General features: G+C 42.2%; 2 protein-coding genes across 3 annotated transcripts in view; one reads left to right on the top strand and one right to left on the bottom strand.

The window, feature by feature from the left end:
- syn3 (synapsin III) overlaps positions 1-18,557 on the top strand; it is a 190,818-nt gene that overhangs the window by 100,332 nt on the left and 71,929 nt on the right. The window lies entirely within an intron of this gene.
- The window catches only part of LOC306960175 (metalloproteinase inhibitor 3), a 33,502-nt gene that overhangs the window by 8,408 nt on the left and 6,537 nt on the right, over positions 1-18,557 (bottom strand). The window contains exons 2-3 of the mRNA XM_079552537.1: positions 6,556-6,638; positions 3,891-4,002 (exon numbers count right to left, since the gene is read on the bottom strand). Of these exons, the coding sequence (XP_079408663.1) occupies positions 3,891-4,002; positions 6,556-6,638 (195 nt within the window). The remainder of the gene's footprint in view (positions 1-3,890; positions 4,003-6,555; positions 6,639-18,557) is intronic.

Below are 18,557 nucleotides of genomic sequence, written 5' to 3'. Positions count from 1 at the left end.
ACTCCAGCAAAGTGGAGATTTAATGTAGAAATGGGAGGTATGTTATTTTTATTTGATTGTTTCAGCATAGTGGGGGCGTGGCCTAGTGAGGGGAAGGAAGTACGTTATGGATTCTATTGTTTATTTGCTCTTTAAGACGGTTTCTGGCAGACGATAAGCATATTCAGCACAAATAAAGTCAAGTCAGATTGGGTCATTATAAATGTTTTTTCACAGCAGATTGAAAAACTGCCACACAAAGCTAGCAGGTACTAGCATGAAGCTAACGTTAGCTTTCACTGTACAAATTTGGGCTGATAAAACAACTTTCCTTTCAGTGTCTCTTTATTTGGTAGAAAATACATCAAAAATTGTGGAGTTATATGTGTTATTTTCCCCCTCGAACGTGAACATTTATGGACGTATCCAAAAGATATAACATGGTTGGCCAGACAACAGTTAAAAATGTTTACCTCTACGTAGTTTGTCGTGTGCCCTGTGTCATATGCCTGTGCCCATAAGGAAATGTAATAATAAAGCTGATCAAAAATGTCAAACCAGAGAAAATAAGGTAAATATTAGACCAAAATCGTTAGTATTATGGTATAATAGTGAAAAATGTTTCTAATGTGTCATATTTATAACAGAATAAGTTCAGGAGTTCAGGAATGTGATGTTATACCGCGAAGCATCATAGATACAGACGGCATCGCGTCATAGAAGGGGGCGGGGCTTCGCCGAGGAGGAAAACAGAATCTTTTGGGAAACACAATTTTTCACTCTTTTTAGACATTTTCTGGCGAAATATAAACTTATTTATCACATGCAAATAAAGTCAAGTCTAAATCGGGTCCATATGGATGTTTATTCACAGCAGAAGCAAAAAAACATCAGTCGTGGCTAGCGCTAGCTAGCGTTAGCAGTAGCACGATGTTAGCATTCTCCGTTATTCATGTATTTATGGGCTGTTGAACCACTTTGCTCCTCTCCATGTCTTTGTATCTTTATTTAGTAGAAAACTATATTCATAATTTACATTCCAAAGTTTACATTTTTCCCAGTTAACTGTTTACAAACATGACCATATATGGGCAATTCCTGAGATGCCGTCTGTATCTATGGGATTAGCAGCAATAATAAACGAATGGAGATTTTACAAGGTAGAATTCTTGAGTTATTGTTCACATTAAAACACTATTAAACACTATTAAAACACATTAAGACACCATGATCCGCCATGTTTGCAGCTGTTAGCATACATACCATAGACTGACATTAGCTAACAACAGTATAAAAAGTGGAGAAAAAAGCCGTGGAACAGCTCCATTAGTTCCTGCTGAGTTACTGCTGGTAAAAACATCTAACACACTGTGGTGTCCAATTGATTTAATGTGAACAATAACTCCAGTATTTCAACTTTTAAAATCTCCATTAGGTTACAATTGCTGCTAATCCCATAATTCTTAGCAATATCATGTCACATTCCTGAACTCTATATTTGTTTATTTGTTATTAGGATCCCCATTAGTTGCAACCAGGGTAGCAACTAGTCTTCCTGGGGTCCATCACAATAATAAGAAGCATACACAATAAAAAATCCAAAGAACAAATACAAAACAATAACAATAAATAAACACTCCAATATAGTGAGAACTAGTAGTCAACTGTCCTACAAATAATCTGATTGTTTGTAGAGAAAATCAATAAATTCTGCAGTTCAAACTCTCTAATCAGCTGCGTTACTTTTATCCACTTCTGCCACCACTAGCTAAACTTTGCCAAATCACTTTTTTAGGGCTTTTTATCAAAGTACTGTTGGCACCATGGAGGCAGTCTGCACGGCGCTGCTGCGGGGCTCGTAACGCTGTCCCCCTCACTTATTATAGACGTCCTGGGACACTGAGCAAGACGTCAGTGATGTCACTTGCACCCTGACATTGTAAACATATCCGCCGCTGCTAGGAAACGGGCCGCGTGTCCACTAGCATTACACGAGGGGGGACAGGACGGGCACCAAAGTCAACTGCGCCGCTGTTGGAAATAGCAACTCATAAAACGCTTCTGGTGGGGCATGCGGCGATGGCGTTTGCTTCCTGCTAATTACAAACTTGTGAGAATGAGAGAAGTGCTTTCTGCTTGCGCGCCGGCCATGGGAACGAACCGGGGGAATGAGCCGAGACGAGGAGGAGAGAAAGAGAAAGTGGCTTTGCTTTGGAGACGGCTGAGGGCTGAGGTTATAAATAAGTGGGAATGTTCGTGTCACAGGACAAATGAAAAAGTCCTTGGAGGGGAGAGATGGAGGGAGAGACGGGGAGAGAGCGCAAACAGGCGCTCGCTGCCAGATACAGAAGCTCGGACTCCGCCGTGAGGAGATGTTTATTAACTGTGGTCACTGTAGAAACTTGTTTGCTACAGTTGCGTAACATGAGGCAAAATGTGGCATTTTCAGGCTGCTCTTTGTTTATGTGGAAAGACGTGTTCTCACAACGCAGTAATGTGCCCCATTACTAAGTATGAAGTATTCTCCTGGCACATAAAAGGTCATTCCGCGCTTTTGGTACTTTCTTCCACACATTCATGGTGTTGGGAAAAAACGAAATTGTACAAGTGAAGCACCAATCGTTGTAGTTTTGAACCATTTTTTTTACGATACTAGCACTTTAGCCATACTTGGTTTTCAATACTGATACCTGAGCGATATTTTTGCCGATTACCTATATTAAAGGGGCTAGATTCAAGTTGGCCATTTTATACTCACTACTGCCACCTCAGGTCATACGTGTAACTGCACCTTCTATATTACCGACCCGAAGTAACAACTTTTTGAGTGACAGTGCAGGATTTTAGAGGCAGTTGTGGTGAACAGGTCTGGGCTCATTCTACACATTAGGACATGGCTGGAACATGTAGGGGGAGGAAAATACATAATTAAAAAAAAATGTAAACACTGTATAGTCCCTTTAAAGGAACAGGCCACCATTTTTACATACTGTGATATGTTCTGTCTGGTCTTTGTGCGTGCACTCAGTCACGCAAAAAGACCTTGTTAGCATTTGGCCTCTCCCAGCATATTCCTATAGCTCCAAACAGGGTGAAATTGGAAGCGACCAAGCTCTTCCACGAGCACACAGACCAGACAGGTACGTATCAACTCATCTAAGCTCAGGTAAGAACATATCTCAGTATGGAAAAACGGTGGCCTGTTCCTTTAAAATATTTGTCGTCCAGAACCAGAAAACAGAACAATAATATGTGGAATATCTGCACATTTACAATATCAGGTTCATCTCCAATGGGGGAAAATTGGGAATAATTTGGGAAGAACTGGGGGAAAATGGGGAGAAATTGTGTCAAAAAATAAAATACAAATTTTGTTAACAAATTGGAAAAAATAGTGGAAATTATTGGAAATAAGTTGGGGGAAATGGGGAGAAATATGGAGAATATTAGTCAAAACAAATGAGCAAAAATGAGGGGAAAAATGGGAAAGCAATTAAGCAATTGGGACAGAAAATTTGGGAAGATTCTAATTTGAAATAATAAACTAAAAAAATGACAAAAATCCTTTATTTCACTTCCTGTAATGCTGTCCCTGGATCTAAAGATATAAAGATAGAACATTTTCTTTCAGTACCTGTTTTTGACCTTTTATTATTTCGATACCAGTGGTACCTAAGCTTTTTTTCCGGTACCAGCCTAGTATCATTTACCAGTACCCAGCCCTACTTGTAGTTGACTTGTGGCTATAGCAACGCATAGCTGTTATAACCCACTGCACCACATCTGATCTTGTGAGGATGATACACTAGCATCAATTTGAGACACGTGGGATTAAACTGTTCTGGTGCTTTGATGGTGTAAAGTTGCAATAAAAGTACTAGAACTTTACTACTGACAGGTTTGTCCCTCACCTGTGATGAGATACTGGTACTTGTTGATGTCAAACTTCACTCCACACAAGCTCTCGGAGGCGTCGGTGTAAATGTGCTGCACGTGCTGCACTTTCTCGAAGCCTTTGTACATCTGCAAAACATTCGGGGAAAGAAAACAAACAAACCCAGATTTAATTATACTTCATACTTCAGCCTGGCACCGAGCAATAAAACCAACGCAATAAATAGAGCGTGCTGGCTGTATCAAGCGGCATTTCTGAGACACTGACTCATTGGAAGAGGAGGATCGGAAATAAATCAATCATAATGCGATTCGTTTGTGTAATCGCCTTCTGCTGGTTTTGACATCTTCTAGTACGAGCGAAAGTCGAGCTGAAGTTTGCCCGGAGAGACATTGCAGTTGGTCAGTGTAATTTGTTTGTCCAGCCAAAACAGGAAATCCCTGTTTAGACATGAAGCGCCCACAACAGACTATTATTTAAGACTGGTCTGGTGGGAGTTTCTAGCACTTTCCAGTAGGATTGAATGAAATTACGGTCTATTATAAACAATGTCTGGTCACATAGTATTAAACATGACCGTGCATCACTTATGCTACTGTGCTGTAAGCGGTAAATTCCCCGTCCTTTATATCTGTAAATATCCTGGTTCTTGAGCGTAAGCTGGTTAAATCTGGTCCAATTCTTTCAACACGAGCTTTGATTGCGGTGTTGCGTGCAGCGGCGCTATGGTGTGAACAGCGAGGTGTATTTGGTGCAGCCGTGTAATAAAGCCGTAATCCTGAGAGCTGGCCCGTGTCGGAGCAGCCGCTGTCAGCATCTGTCACACGGGCGCACCAGGCGCCGTTACGTAACAGCAGGAAGTGGAAACGGCTCGGAACACACTTCTGTGGAGACGGGACGGGGCAGCTGAGGGTGGCCTAGACATAGTAGATCAACAAGTTTGTGCTGCTTTTTCAACGGGACAGAGCCGTAATTGGACTGAGCTGTGCTTGTTTAGACAGTGGTGAGCTTTCCAGTGGGCGTTGCCTGTAATTTCAAAAGTTGCACTCATTTGGAACCTGCTTCTATCCGTCTTATTCAAAGGTCTCCAGTAGCTTTTCTACCTTTTTACATGCCCTTGATGAGTCAAATTTGTTAGCTGTTGACGTAAAAAGATCATATCAATCTGCTTTTATAGGTGCGTTTTCTTTTTGGGCACCGGATGATAGCATTGTGTGCATCTTGGCCGAACACAAACATAGTGTGTTCTAATGCCGATGCCGATTTTGGGGGATTTTTATAGCCCAATATGCCCAACCAATATTTTAACCAATATGTTTCTGGTCTGTAATCTTGTAAAAACACAAATACTCGGTCACTCCAGCAGAGGCCAATTTTATTTTATCGCTTTCGGTGGTTCAATCATAGTTTTTGTCCCAGCCTTGATTAGCTGCCGTTAGCATTAGCATTCTGCGGCTTTTTGCGCAGCGATAAATGATCCAATTGCGGGGGTTAAAACTATTCTACAGGTTCTGTGTTTCAACATGATATGCAGCATGTCCATGTTGGCTGAGGTTTAGTGAAATTGTGTTTTATCAAACTTGTAGCTAACCAAGTTTCATTGTGATGTTTCTCTGTTCCCCTGAGGCCGAGGAAGTTGTCGGAAGGCTTGTAACTGTTTTCAATGCAAAAAAATTGGAACTCTATATAACTTCTGTCCCCAGAGAGATTGGCTTTTATTGGAGTTAGATCGGCCAATTGCTGGGTTGCAGGTGACATCACAGCATTCTAGAGGCCTATACTATTATATAGAGTAAAATTATTTTGTTTTTGAGGAAATATTTGGTCTTGTACAGAGAGATCATCTTTTTAGTTACGACTTGTGAAAGTGTAATGCTGTTAGGAAACAAGAAACACTGGCTCCTGCTCCCGTTGGGTCTGATGACATCATCATATTCTAGAACCTGCAACCCAATCAATAGCCAGTACTGTAAAATACCCAAATATCGGTTGACTTAGCTCAAATTGAAATCTGCTGTTTTAATTTTGTAAGCGCGGCTTACTGATGGGAAAAAGGTTTGGAACCCTTATGAGTGTTTAAACATATTTCTGCAGTGATACTGATTAAAGGGGCTGTACCTATTTTTTATTCTGATACTAGACAGAAATCCTGTGTTTGCAGACATTTACAGTAAAAGAAAAGACTACTGTATGAGCGATCATAAACGCGGAACTAGCAATGATGATGATGACAACTGGAACTATTCCCAGGTCACTCTGCTTCCATTTTTTCACTGCTTTGATTCCTATTGTATCTGTCGAATTTGCATGCTGCTTTATTGATTAAAGGAACTGGCCACCGTTTTTCCATACTGAAATATGTTCTTACCTGAGCTTAGACGAGTTGATGCGTACCTGTCTGGTCTTTGTGTGTGCGCTCAGTCACGCAAAACGACCAAAGATCTTGCTAGCATTTGGCCTCTCCCAGTATATTCCTATAGCTCCAAACGGGCTGAAGCTAGAAGTGACCAAGAAGTATCAACTCGTCTAAGCTCAGGTAAGAACATATCTCAGTATGGAAAAACCGTGGCCTGTTCCTTTAAGACTTTATCGCACCGTGCTGCCCACATTGTGTATCGGCTTCCTCTGCTTTTATACCTTCAATCATTTAGGTCCAGCCACACGTTCACCGTTTTACTCACCTTCATTTGTTTGACTGTGTATCTCATGGTCCCGAACGGCCCGTCTCTGAGCAGCTTCTTGCCCACCACTTTCGCGCGGATCACTGTGAAAAGAGGAGACAGACTGGTCAAATAAAAGTCAACAAACTGCCACATGCCTCCCTCCGGCAATAAAACTTTGGGTTTTTGGCTCCAGGGGAAGGCATTAGCGGCCCTAGATAAATACGAGATCAGAACCAGGTTGGCATCGCCGCCGCTAATCCGTTTATCCGATTTTATGCATTGCTGAGGTTTCCCAATGCGGGCCATTCGGGAGAGAAAATACTACGCGATATAAAATTCCCATGACGGAAAAAGGTGCAGTTATCTCTATATAGAACAGGCTTCCTTTTGTATCCGGTGATGGCTATCGGCGCACAGGCCCCCTATGTAAATATAGCTGTAATGTAATCATGAAGGCTTGTTCGTGCTTTCAGTGTACAAGTTCTTCTTCCAGGCAATGTAAAGGTATTTGGTGCTTATGAATTATGATGAAATCCAAATGGAGATCTATTGGCTCTAAGAAAATCATTATATAAGATTAGATTTGCATATTGTGGCCAAGGTCACCGGTTTTACTACCCATCTGTAGGGCTGCTCGATTATTGAAAAAATAATAATCACGATTGTTTTTGTCATAATTGAAATCACGATTATTCAAACGATTATTTGTTGCCTTTAAAAAAAAAAGTCTATCTTTATTTTATTTATTAATCAATCAAAACACTATGATGATATTTTATGTTTTCTGGACAGTCGATTAAGGAGAGGTCCCTGTTTCACACCTGCCCCCTGCTGGCCAGCCCTCACACCTGCGCAAGTAAACTGAGCAGCGCGGCCTGAAGACATCATCACACAGCGCTGTTTGTTTTTATGTCAGGCAAAAGCATGAGCCGTGGCACGTGAAAAGCGAAGGGAAAATAATCCCAGCGGCCTGAAATAACGCAAGTCTGCTTTGCGAAAAAAAAAAGAAAAAATTGGAAAAAAAAACGAAAATTGAAAAAAAAACAAGGCCTCGTGGAAGACCCAGGACACGCTGGTGGGACTATGTCTCCGAGCTGGCCTGGTGTCGCCTCGGGGTCCCCCCAGAACAGCTGGAGGAGGTGTGTGTGGACCGGGAGGTTTGGGCATCTCTGCTGAGACTGCTGCCCCCGCGACCCGGCCCCGGATAAAGCGGAAGAAAATGGATGGATGGATGAAAAAAATGTATATAAATAAGCGATTTTTTGCGATTATGCTAATTTTGTAATCGTTTACTGTTGTAATTGCACAGCCCTACCCATCTGCATCTCCAAGTTGACCTTCGCCTGTTTAAAAACATGTAAACTATCCTCTTTAGCACTCTCTATGTTTAGCTGACAGCGAAAATAAAGTTTGTCCTTGATGCCCACAGTCTTAAAAATCTGTCCCCAAAATACAGTCTTAAGTTTATTTACAGCAAACAAACTGTTGGTTCAAGCTGGGGTCCTGGCGCCTAAAATAAACGTCCCACCATGCCTCTCTATTGACCGTGCACTTTGGGCTTCCTGTTTACTCTCCCGTATTTGCAAAGGAAGACGGATACGGCCGGCACAGAGCTAACAGAAGATGCTGCCACATGCCTCATTTCATCTGCTCATGTTTGAAAGAACGGGCACGGCCTCTCAATTTCTCTTTCTCGCTCTTTTTTTTCTTTCTTCCCCTTTGTGGGGAATGCTCGCGCTCTGAAGTATGCGGGGTAGGAAATACCACAGTGAGGAGATAACAAACATGGTGGTGTTAGTTGTGTCTGTGCAGCAGGTGAACCGTGCGCTCCATTTTGAGAGATAGGCCCAGTTAATTACGGAGATTCAAGCATCTTTCAACAATTAAAAGCCAAAAACTCCATGACCGGAGACCTCTCTTAAGTTGAGAGTAGATTGTGTGACTTTTACAACTTTTCACGAAGTGGCCAACAGTAGTCTCTGTGCATCACGCTGGGATAAAAGGGACAAAAGGCGAGAGCGGTGGGCGCACAAAGCCCACTTACACGCTGCTGTGCCATTGCCTGATTATACACTGTGCATCTAGAAGCATGAGTGCAGACATAAAATGGCAAGGCAATCTTTCCGTGGGCTCTTTTTCATGAGAATCGGCTTCTCTTTGTTCACAGGTCTGGATGACTGTATTTAAGTCTATTCTCGGGCCAAACTGCGCCAGAACATTGCAGGTTCCTATGGCTTCCTGCGAGTGAAAGCATTGTTTTGATAATCACACTGATCTTCACAGCACGTGCCACAAAATGACCATGAAAAAGTTCACTTATCGTAGAGGGTTTTTCTCACTCGGGGACTTTAGTGTGGTTCAGAGGAGAGAGAAGAGCGTTACGTGCAGAAGATTGCTTCCTGTTCACAGTGTTCAATGGCTCAGTCAGCTCTTAACTATGGACTCCCAAGTGTGGGTATGGATGTGTGTGCTGAGTTGGGTTTTCAGACTAAGGACAGTGCTTATACATTAAAAAAGTCCAGCTTCTGAATTACAATACGTTGCACGGTCTCTGTGACACTTTCAAAATGGCAGATTGTCCGGGAGAAGACTGAGTACAAAAGTATCTACCACCGTTTTTTTAATGTCTCTACGCTCAATGGGTTGTGTGCATAGATATATATATAAAGGCTAGATGTCTTAAGGCAGAGTCACTTGCGGCATGACGGGCGGCCATCTTGCCACAGGGAAGCTTTCTGGCGAGCTCAAGTGATTAGCACGAACACAAATCCTCATATCTCGCTCAAATCTTCACGGATTTACAAACGGTTGTGCCTGCAGTGTCATACCTCCATCTCTGAGGTTTACAACAAAACAAACCGTTTGAAAATCGGTAGGAAACTGAGCAAGTTATGGTTATTTAAAAGTAGATGCAACATATAACACAATGTTATGAGTGAGCGAGCTCCCTGTGGCAAGATGGCCGCCGTGTGCAGATGTCGCCCTCCATTGGCCAGCAGCGTGTTTGATCTATCTTTGATCATCTAGCCTTTATATATATCTATGGTTGTATCCACATGATGTCACAACCCTCTGAAGAGCCTATAGTTTAAAATTGAGGTGGAGGGACACTTAAAATTCCATGATGGTAACTATGGTAACTGGTGAGCCGCAGATTTTCTTTTGTCTTTGTCTAAATTAGTTTTAAGGCTCTCTCAGAAAGACACTAGGTATAACAGAGAAGCTTTTTTGTTATACCTTGTGTCTTTCTTAAAGACCCTTAATGGGGCTGGATGCAAGTTGACCATTTTATACTCACTACTGCCACCTCAGGTCATACATGTAACTGCACCTTCTATTATAAGCTCGTGCATGACGGCAGCCCGAAGTAACAACTTTTTGAGTGACAGTGCAGGATTTTAGAGGCAGTTGTGGTGAACAGGTCTGAGCTCCTTCTACACCTAGGACATGGCTGGAACATGTAGGGGGAGTAAAATACATAAATTTAACATTTTAAACTCCATGTAGTCCCTTTAAAAGTAACTCATTTTTTTCTCCTACAGCACATATAAACTAATGTTAAAACCAATTATTTTCTCTGAAAGACGTCCAAAAGTGGTGCCTATATTCAAAAACATGATCGTGAAGTTGTCCAGTTGAAAGGACTTTCACACATAAGAATAATATGTCAGGTTTGTGAATTCAATAAGGAAGAACATTTGGACATTTTCCTTTTGCATTCCTCCCATAGAGTTGTATTGGCCTCTGCCCTGAGACTATGACATCATCACAATCTAGAACGTGAACCCCACCTATTACAAAACTCATCTACTGTATATCGTGAATCCCATTCGAACAATTCTGATCAAGACCATCTTTTTTGTCATCTTTCAGCCGTAGCTACAGTTTCGACTTGTGGAAACACTTCAGCTGTTCTTGTTGTTGCTGCTCTTTTTTCCACGAACGTCATCATAACACGATTTAAAGCTCAAGTCACTTTAGCCCCCGATATAAACTGTTTCCGCGCACGTCCAATCTTTTTTTTCCTAAGATTCGGTTTCTCGCTCGGTCTGTAACGCTCACTTTTCAAAACACTTGTAAAATCCGCTACATTCCCTCTAACTCGTTATGCAGATGTTAATGAAGCTAACGTCTTGGCGGGACACAGCAGCCAGACTACACTTCTGAGACATTCGATCCATTACTCTGTCAACTCGCATAATGCACGGAGGCAGCTCTATTACCTGTCTGACCTCTGTTAACCTCATCCAAATGCCACACACTGCGGTAATGATTATGTCGTATTGAGACCACAATTACAGAGGAATGTGCAGAGCGGGGCAGCATACTTTAGCCTCTGTGACATGTGCTGCTGGGAAGGATTGGGCCTGATCGCGCCGACTCTACAAGATGATGTCGTAATTGCAGTTGGGAACATGTCAAAGTCAAGATCATTTTTGTTAAATGTATGTGATTTTCTTTAGCAACACAATTAACCAAAGCCTTAACATGCACATTTTTGGCGTATTTCTTGTAGGTTTCAAAAATGGTGCCTGATTTGATCTCCAATTGCAACTGCTATGTTGATTTCACTATAACAGGAGCAGATCTAGCTTTGGTTCCAGACGCTCTGACAACTTGCAAAATACAATACAATAAAATGAACTCTAATGTTGACCTCAAACACCACACATTAATGGGACTATACAGAGTTTAAAAATGTTAAAACTAAGTATTTTCATCCCCATACATGTTGCAGCCATGTCTTAGTGTGTAGCACCACAACTGCCTCTAAAATCCTGCGCTGTCACTCAAAAAGGTGTTAATTCGGGTCTGAAGTGCCGTCATGCATGAGCTTAATATAGAAGCTGCAGTTACACATAAGACCTGAGGTGGCAGTAGTGAGTATAAAATGACTAACTTGAATCTAGCCCCTTTAAGTAAGTAAGTGCTTTATTTGCCATTGTGCAAACGTACAACGAAATAGTGTTCAGGTGTTAGTCCTGAGCTGCTGCCACTGTGTAGCACCCGGAGGAAGCCTGGCTGCCTGCCTTCAGTGCTCCTCTGCGTGGAGGTGCTCCTCTGCGTGGAGGTGCTCCTCTGCGTGGTGTCCTGCACTGGTCAGGTCCTTCCTCTTCCTCCTGCAGCTCCCTCCACTCCACAACAGTCTTTCACCATCCTCTGGGAAACGCTTAGCAGTTTATCTGTTTTATTCTAGAGTGAACGTCCATTAGCCAGAACACTAGTAGGGATAGAAGGCATGTGTGGCGTTGCTGGGAGTCTTGCCCGGATACCTCCTTCGTCCCTTCCTTGTGCTGAAGCAGTGGGGGGCTCTTGATGCCTCTTCAGTGATTCAGATGAAGAAATGTGTACGTTTCAAATGTCTTTAGCTCCTAAGCTAGCTGTTTGTTTACTTTTAAAAAGCTGCATTATGAACTATTTTGCGGTGAAACAAATCTGCTGAACCCCATAAAAACACGGCAAAGGCGTACACAATTATCCGGTAAAACAATGTGGAATACAGAAACCCCACATGCAGTTCGCAGAAAAAGGCCAAAAAGACAGCTGTACCAAGAGGGAGGGAGGTTGCTGCTTGTAACACGCCACCATTAAATAAAAAAAATTCTAAGTCATAATAGAGTCGCCTATAGAGGGGCTGTTATGCTTTTTCCAGGTATTTGGTAATGATGTCATACACAACTTTATCATTCTCTTACCCTTTGTTGCTTAGAATGTGATATTGATCTAAAACTGCTGAAACTAAATATCCAGTAGAATCACTTCCTGATCTTCTGAGCGAGCTGAAATAAGCCCTTCCCGTCCTCCCCCCCGGCTCTTGCTCCCCGTCGTTGCGCAGCAGCTTCTATAAAGACTAAAGTCTGTGTTGCTCGTGTGACTGTAGTGAAGCGACAAAAAAAGATGCAGAATATTTTGGATATTCTGCATCTTTTCTTCAGTACAGTACTTGAGTTAGAGTTGTTTTTTACATCGGCCACACGCTCATTTAAACTATCAGGCCAGTAGTTGGATGAATAGAAGAGAGAAAAAGTCATTGTATTTGTCTCAAATGGGAGTTGAATCCACACGGTTGTCATGAACGCAGTTACTTTCAGTAACACTAATTCTCGGAATGTGCTTAGTCTAAAACTAATTATTATCAGGCTTATTCTCAGTGGTGTTATAAAGTGTTATAAGTGGTTTCCAAACTGGGTAAGAAACCAGAGGTGAGAGAATGTGACCATTTGCCATTCACCATTTTAAAAAGTGTGGGGAAATAGACTAGATAGACTAAATCCCAGTCAGTGGCTTAGTGGTTAGTGGGGCAGGGCCCAAGTTGAGGTTATGTTCCACTTTTGCCCTGCATTACTGCACAGTGTAACTGTTTTGGACCGTAAATGGGTTCACTCTTCATCAAACAGCTTTGGGTTAAGTGCTGTAGGGCCCCAGAAGGACCAGCACCGCCTCTGACTTGAGTATAAGGACTAACAGACCACCTCCATCTATCTAATTTGTTAAATATCATTACGGTACCAGAGCGTTTGTTTCAAGAAAATACTGTTGTCGTGTCCTAAGAGCATAATATATGGCTGACGGCGACAAGAAGAGAATCTAGTGTAAAATTCTGACAGATGGATAAAAGTTTTTTTTTATTCTGTGAGGTAAAATGGTCATGTCTATAGAGTGTCCGTCATCGTTCTGACAGCCCAGTCCTAAATAGTAATACTAAAGTCTCATAACTCACAAAAATGCAACTCAGAAACACACAGATAAGACTCTTGTTCAACCCAAGCCACTAATTGGTGCAGGCAAGACAGGCGATTTCAACTGGCCTTTCACTTCCACTTGACCCTGTGACCTTCTCCATAAAGCGCTGTATTGATGCTAAGCCATCCACTCAAAAAAAAGAGTCTATATTACGAGTGTTTATTTAGCCCAGTTTCAGAAATGGCTCTTGCATCATGTTAGACCTGATTAGGACTGAGGAAATACTGTGAGCTGAAGTGACCTGTGTCTTAAAAGCCGCCTAGTGCTAGGTGTTCACAGGCAACACTTCGTAACGGCATTTTTTGTTTATAATCTCAAATCAAGTAAACGGCTCTATTCATGACAATATGCCCCATTGCATATGAGGAGTCTTTTATTGGTGCAAATGATGAAAATGTTACCTCAGGCTTTATATAAGTTTAAACATGATAAAGGTTTGTTGCACGATTTGGTTGAAGTTGTGAGTACTTCCTGTCTGTTTTCATTTCCAATGGAGATCAGCTCAGACCTGCTCGAATAGTCATATTTTAAGATTACGTAGTTCACAGTGAGGTTGATGCTCACTGACCTGCTTAACAACTTTAAGTAGGATGTAAATAGTTCAGAGGAGACGCCTGTGTTACTAAAGGTCAGATAGTTTGTCTTGAAGCTAAAGGCTAACACGCAACAGAAAATGTAAACAATTGAAGCATCTACATGAAATTCAAAATCTAGACAGGACGATTGTTTTTATGCAGATTAGTTCACATTTGCAGCACTATTTGTTATTGTACAATGCATGGAATTGATGTTAGCCTTTAGCTTCAAGACAAGCTCTCCGATCCTTACAAACACTGGCGTCCTACAGTGATCATCTACTACCATGGAATCTTTAGAAAACATGATTACTTGAGTGAGTCATAGCCAATCTTGATGGAAATGAATAGGGACAGGAAGTACTGACGCTCACAACTTCAGGTCGGAGGAACTAGCGTAGCCACAACGTGCAACGGATACAAATGTGAGCACTACACCAGTATTAAAAGGTGTGTAAATGAGAACTGACTGACTGAATGTGTTCTAAATGCGTCTTATGTGTTGAAAATGTGGAGTTTTGCGATAACAAAACATCAGTCCTGGTCCAGCAGTTCACGTTGAGGCGTTGTATTACGTTTAGTCTAGTCTAGTCTTCCAAACTTTTGAACCAAAGATGCTTAAAAAGTGCATTGTGTCATTTTTTACGTGGGAAAAAAAAGTTGATAATAGTGCACGTGAGGATCAATTGACTCATAACTTAACTGCATAATTTCAAATCATAACAACGCCGCCCAAGAAGTGACTTCCTGTTTCGAACCAGCGTGCCAAAATTACCATCTTACTCATTAGTTCAACTTTCTTTCTGCCTAACTATTAACAGACAAAACACTTAAAATGTGTGTTTTTAATTATATTCTTGTAATGTTGCAAGTACCTGCTGAACTAATCAATGAGACGAGCTGTGTGCTTTTATTTTGGCGTGCTGGATCGAAACAGGAAGTCACTTCTTGGGCGGCGTTGTCATGATTTCAAGTTATGCACAGAGTCAGTATGATTGTTAAGTGGTGACGTCACAGTTCTACTTCCGGGTCCCGACATGTGCGAGAAACTACAAAAAACTCTTTAACACCACAATCAATATTTCTGAAACTCAACATAGAGTTACTGAACATACTTATTTATCAGGCCCATTAGCCAAAAATGCTGCACCTACTGCTATAAAAGTAATATTTACCAAAATCGGTACATCCAGGTTAGCGGAGATAAATGCTAACGGCGCAGCAGCTACGCTAATCCTGGAAGTAGTGACTTTAGTAAATAATACTTTTTTAGCAGTAGGTGCAGCATTTTTGGCTCATGAGTCTGAGAAATAAGTAGGTTCAGTAACTCTCCGCTGAGTTGCAGAAGTATTGATGGTTGTTTTTAAGAGTTTTTTATGTTTTTTTCTCACATATTTGCCGAGCTGCTTGGACACAGAAGCGGAAGTTGTGACGTCACACTTAACAAAAGTATTGTTCTTTAGTGTCTCTGGTAGGTTTTCTGGATGGGATGTATGAGTAACGATGGAGATGGTTTCGTCAGCAGTGAAAACCTACCAGAAACACAACAAAGTGAAGTGAACTGCATAAAAAGTTGCAGAATGCACCTTTAATCAGAGTTGGAAATGGTTCTTCGATTAAAGACTTTGGTAACACTTTACATTACGGGCCGGTAAGTCCTTGGTACTTACAGTGGTAATTACAGTGGTACTTACGGTGGTACTTATGGTGGTAATTACAGTGGCAATTCTAGGTACTTACAGTGGTACTTGTAGTATTACTTACAGTGGTACTTACAATGTTACTTATGGTGGTGATTACAGTGGTACTTCTAGGTACTTATTGTGGTACTTAAAGGATACTATAGTGAGAGGTATGTACTTCTAGAAACAGTGGTAACTCTTAGTAATGAAGGTTGTACTTCTTGTTTTCCCTAATGCTGTTTTATGTTGTTTTATAGTCACACAATCCTAGACATTACTTCTGTATGTAGAAGTACCACATTTACTACCTATGAATTGCTGCTGTAGTATCATTGAATTACCAATAAGTACCATAGATCTATCACTGTAACTACTAGAAACTTTCATTTCATTTAAAAGTAAATAGAAGTTTGACCTTCATTACTAAGAGTTGCCCTTGTATCTCTTAGTAATGAGAGATACAGTGGTAACTCTGTGTCTCCCTAACCCCTTACCCTAATTACTAGTAATTATGACTTTTAGTACCACAATAATAACCCAGAATTACCACTGTAAATACTAGTACTTACCACTGTAATTACCACTATAAGTACCAATAAGTACCACTGTAATCATCACTGTAAGTACTACTGTCATTACTAGTAATTACCACTATAAGTACCACGGACTTACCGGCCCGTAATGTAAAGTGTTACCAAGACTTCTTGCCTGATCTGACCTTTTCCCGATCGTTTATCCTGACTTCGTGTACTTGAGTACTTGAGTTTTCTGAATGTTTGTTGACACAGCCATGTGAAACGACTTGCTTTTTGGCATAATTTACCACAGGACTTCTTTCCCAGGGCTTTTGTAAAGAGGGCTAAACTCATTAGAATTACTAGGATATATGAACACTATTGCTTTGGGCACATCTCAACACATTCAAAATACGTATTTCCCCATGTTGTGTCTCTTGCAGTAAGCTGTATCCCTGAAACCACACATCAACTTTATCAACCAATCACAAAGCACGAAAGCCAAACAAGAAACATGAGCCATGATGCAATCGGACAGAAAGTTACTAGAATACTGTGTTTTTGTGTCAGGGAGGACTTGTTGCACACAGCGTTTCCAGCAGCCTTTGTGAAGCAATCTTTTATCTAATTTGTAACACCGGGAGCTTACTAAAATTGATCAGCTAGGTTTAATCTTTTTGGCACAAACAGCCCAGCATGTCCACCAGTATTGGCACAAATAGGGGCCGTTAAAGTGGGTCACATGGTGCAGTTATTTACATTGAAATAACCGTTAGCATGGCCCTGGTGTTGTTCATCACCGGCCAGAAGTGTGACGCACAAGGATTTATCTCCAATGAAGCATCTGACATACATTTTACGGAGGGGGAGGCACCGGCAAAAAAAAAAAAAAAAAGCAACAGCAAAAGTGCCTAAAGCGGGGGATTACGGGAGCCTGCGTGGCCCGATCTTAAGGTGAGCGTGTAATCTAGCTAAACAGTTCGCCCGAGCCAAAAATGCAAAACGCGGCGACTGCGGGGCATGATCGGAATAGGGTTACTCATTTATGTAAGCGTGTGACGGTGATTTTGTTAGTATGCACGGAGCGGTCCAAGCGGAGGGGGTGGGGGGGGGAGGAGGAAGAGGAATTCACAGGAAGACGCCGTGCCACGCTCAAAAATAAACACTGAAACTGAAGCCGGGGCTGCCAGGCGGAGAGGGGGACAGCCAGGCCGGTGGCGGCAAATGAAGAGGCAGCGGTCAACTGGGAGTTCCATGATGCACGAGGTTTGGGGATCGGCGGGTGAGGTTGGGGCACTGGGCAGGGAGTGGAAGTCGTGTTGAGTCTATGCAAATGCAACAGAGTCAAGTGATTCCCGAGTCGATACCTTGATTAATCGAATTTCTATTACGATTATGATACTTGCACCAACCGATTAAAGGAATAGGCCACCGGTTTTACATACTGAGATATGTTCTTACCTTAGCTTTGAGTTCTATAGGACCTCTCTGGTCTTCCCCCGTGCCTTCAATCACGGAAACACAGCGCAGACGGCGTTAGCATTTAGCCTCTCCCTCTCTCCTCTATAGCTCCAAAACAGGTCAAGATACACAAAAAATACTACAAAGTATAATTACACAAAATTAAACAATGTGGATTTTCTAAGCTGATAAAAGGGGGAACTATATTGTAAGGCGTAATAATACCAGGAGTAGTTTGGCATCCGCACAATAAAGTGAAGATTACTGCGCAGTAAAGTGAAGATTACTGCTCGGATTTCGAATTACTCCTGGTATTATTACGCCTTACAATATAGTTCCCCCTTTTAAGATAAGATAAGATGGTACTTTATTGATCTCACAGATGGAGAAATTGCATTCGATGAGAGAGCATCCGGCAGCAGCACCCATTCAGTGCGCACCACTCTTTTTTTTTTTCTTTGGTGAAAGATGGTTGTGTCGCGGCCGCCATCTTCACTGTTTTGGTCACAGGAGGAGCACTGGTTGATGGGAAATCCGTAGACGATGACCACGGCGGTGGAGCTCTTGCGCTTGGCCACGATGTTCTTGGCCACACAGGTGTAGTTGGCCGTGTGGGACAGACGCGCCTGCTTGATGATCAGGTTGTGTCCACAGTGATGTAGAAGTTCCTGTCCTCGGCCGGGTCGATGATCTCGTTGTCCTTCAGCCACTCCACCCGCATGACCTTGGAGGATGGAGAAACTGTAGCTGCCCTCTGTCTCCTCTGATCATCTGAAACGGTGCACCGCCTCCTGGGCTTGTCCCCGTCTCAGAGCGTGGTGTCCTGCACTGGTCAGCTCCACCTCGTCCTTCCTCTTCCTCCTGCACAGCTCCCTCCACAGTCTATCACCATCTCCTCGTTGGTCCCTTTTGTTGTTAACTGTAGCTCCTCTTGTGACGCCTCCTCCGTGCTGCAGGTGTGGGGGCTCTTGGTGCCTCTTCACTGTTCAGTGTCTCAGAAGAAGAAGAATCAGCTTTTATCAGCTTAGAAAATCCACATTGTT

Source organism: Gobius niger, assembly GCF_951799975.1.
Source record: "Gobius niger genome assembly, chromosome: 2".
Taxonomy (NCBI): Eukaryota; Metazoa; Chordata; class Actinopteri; order Gobiiformes; family Gobiidae; genus Gobius; species Gobius niger.
Note: the sequence above shows the minus strand (reverse complement) of the source record. Positions and strands in the feature narration are given on the sequence as shown.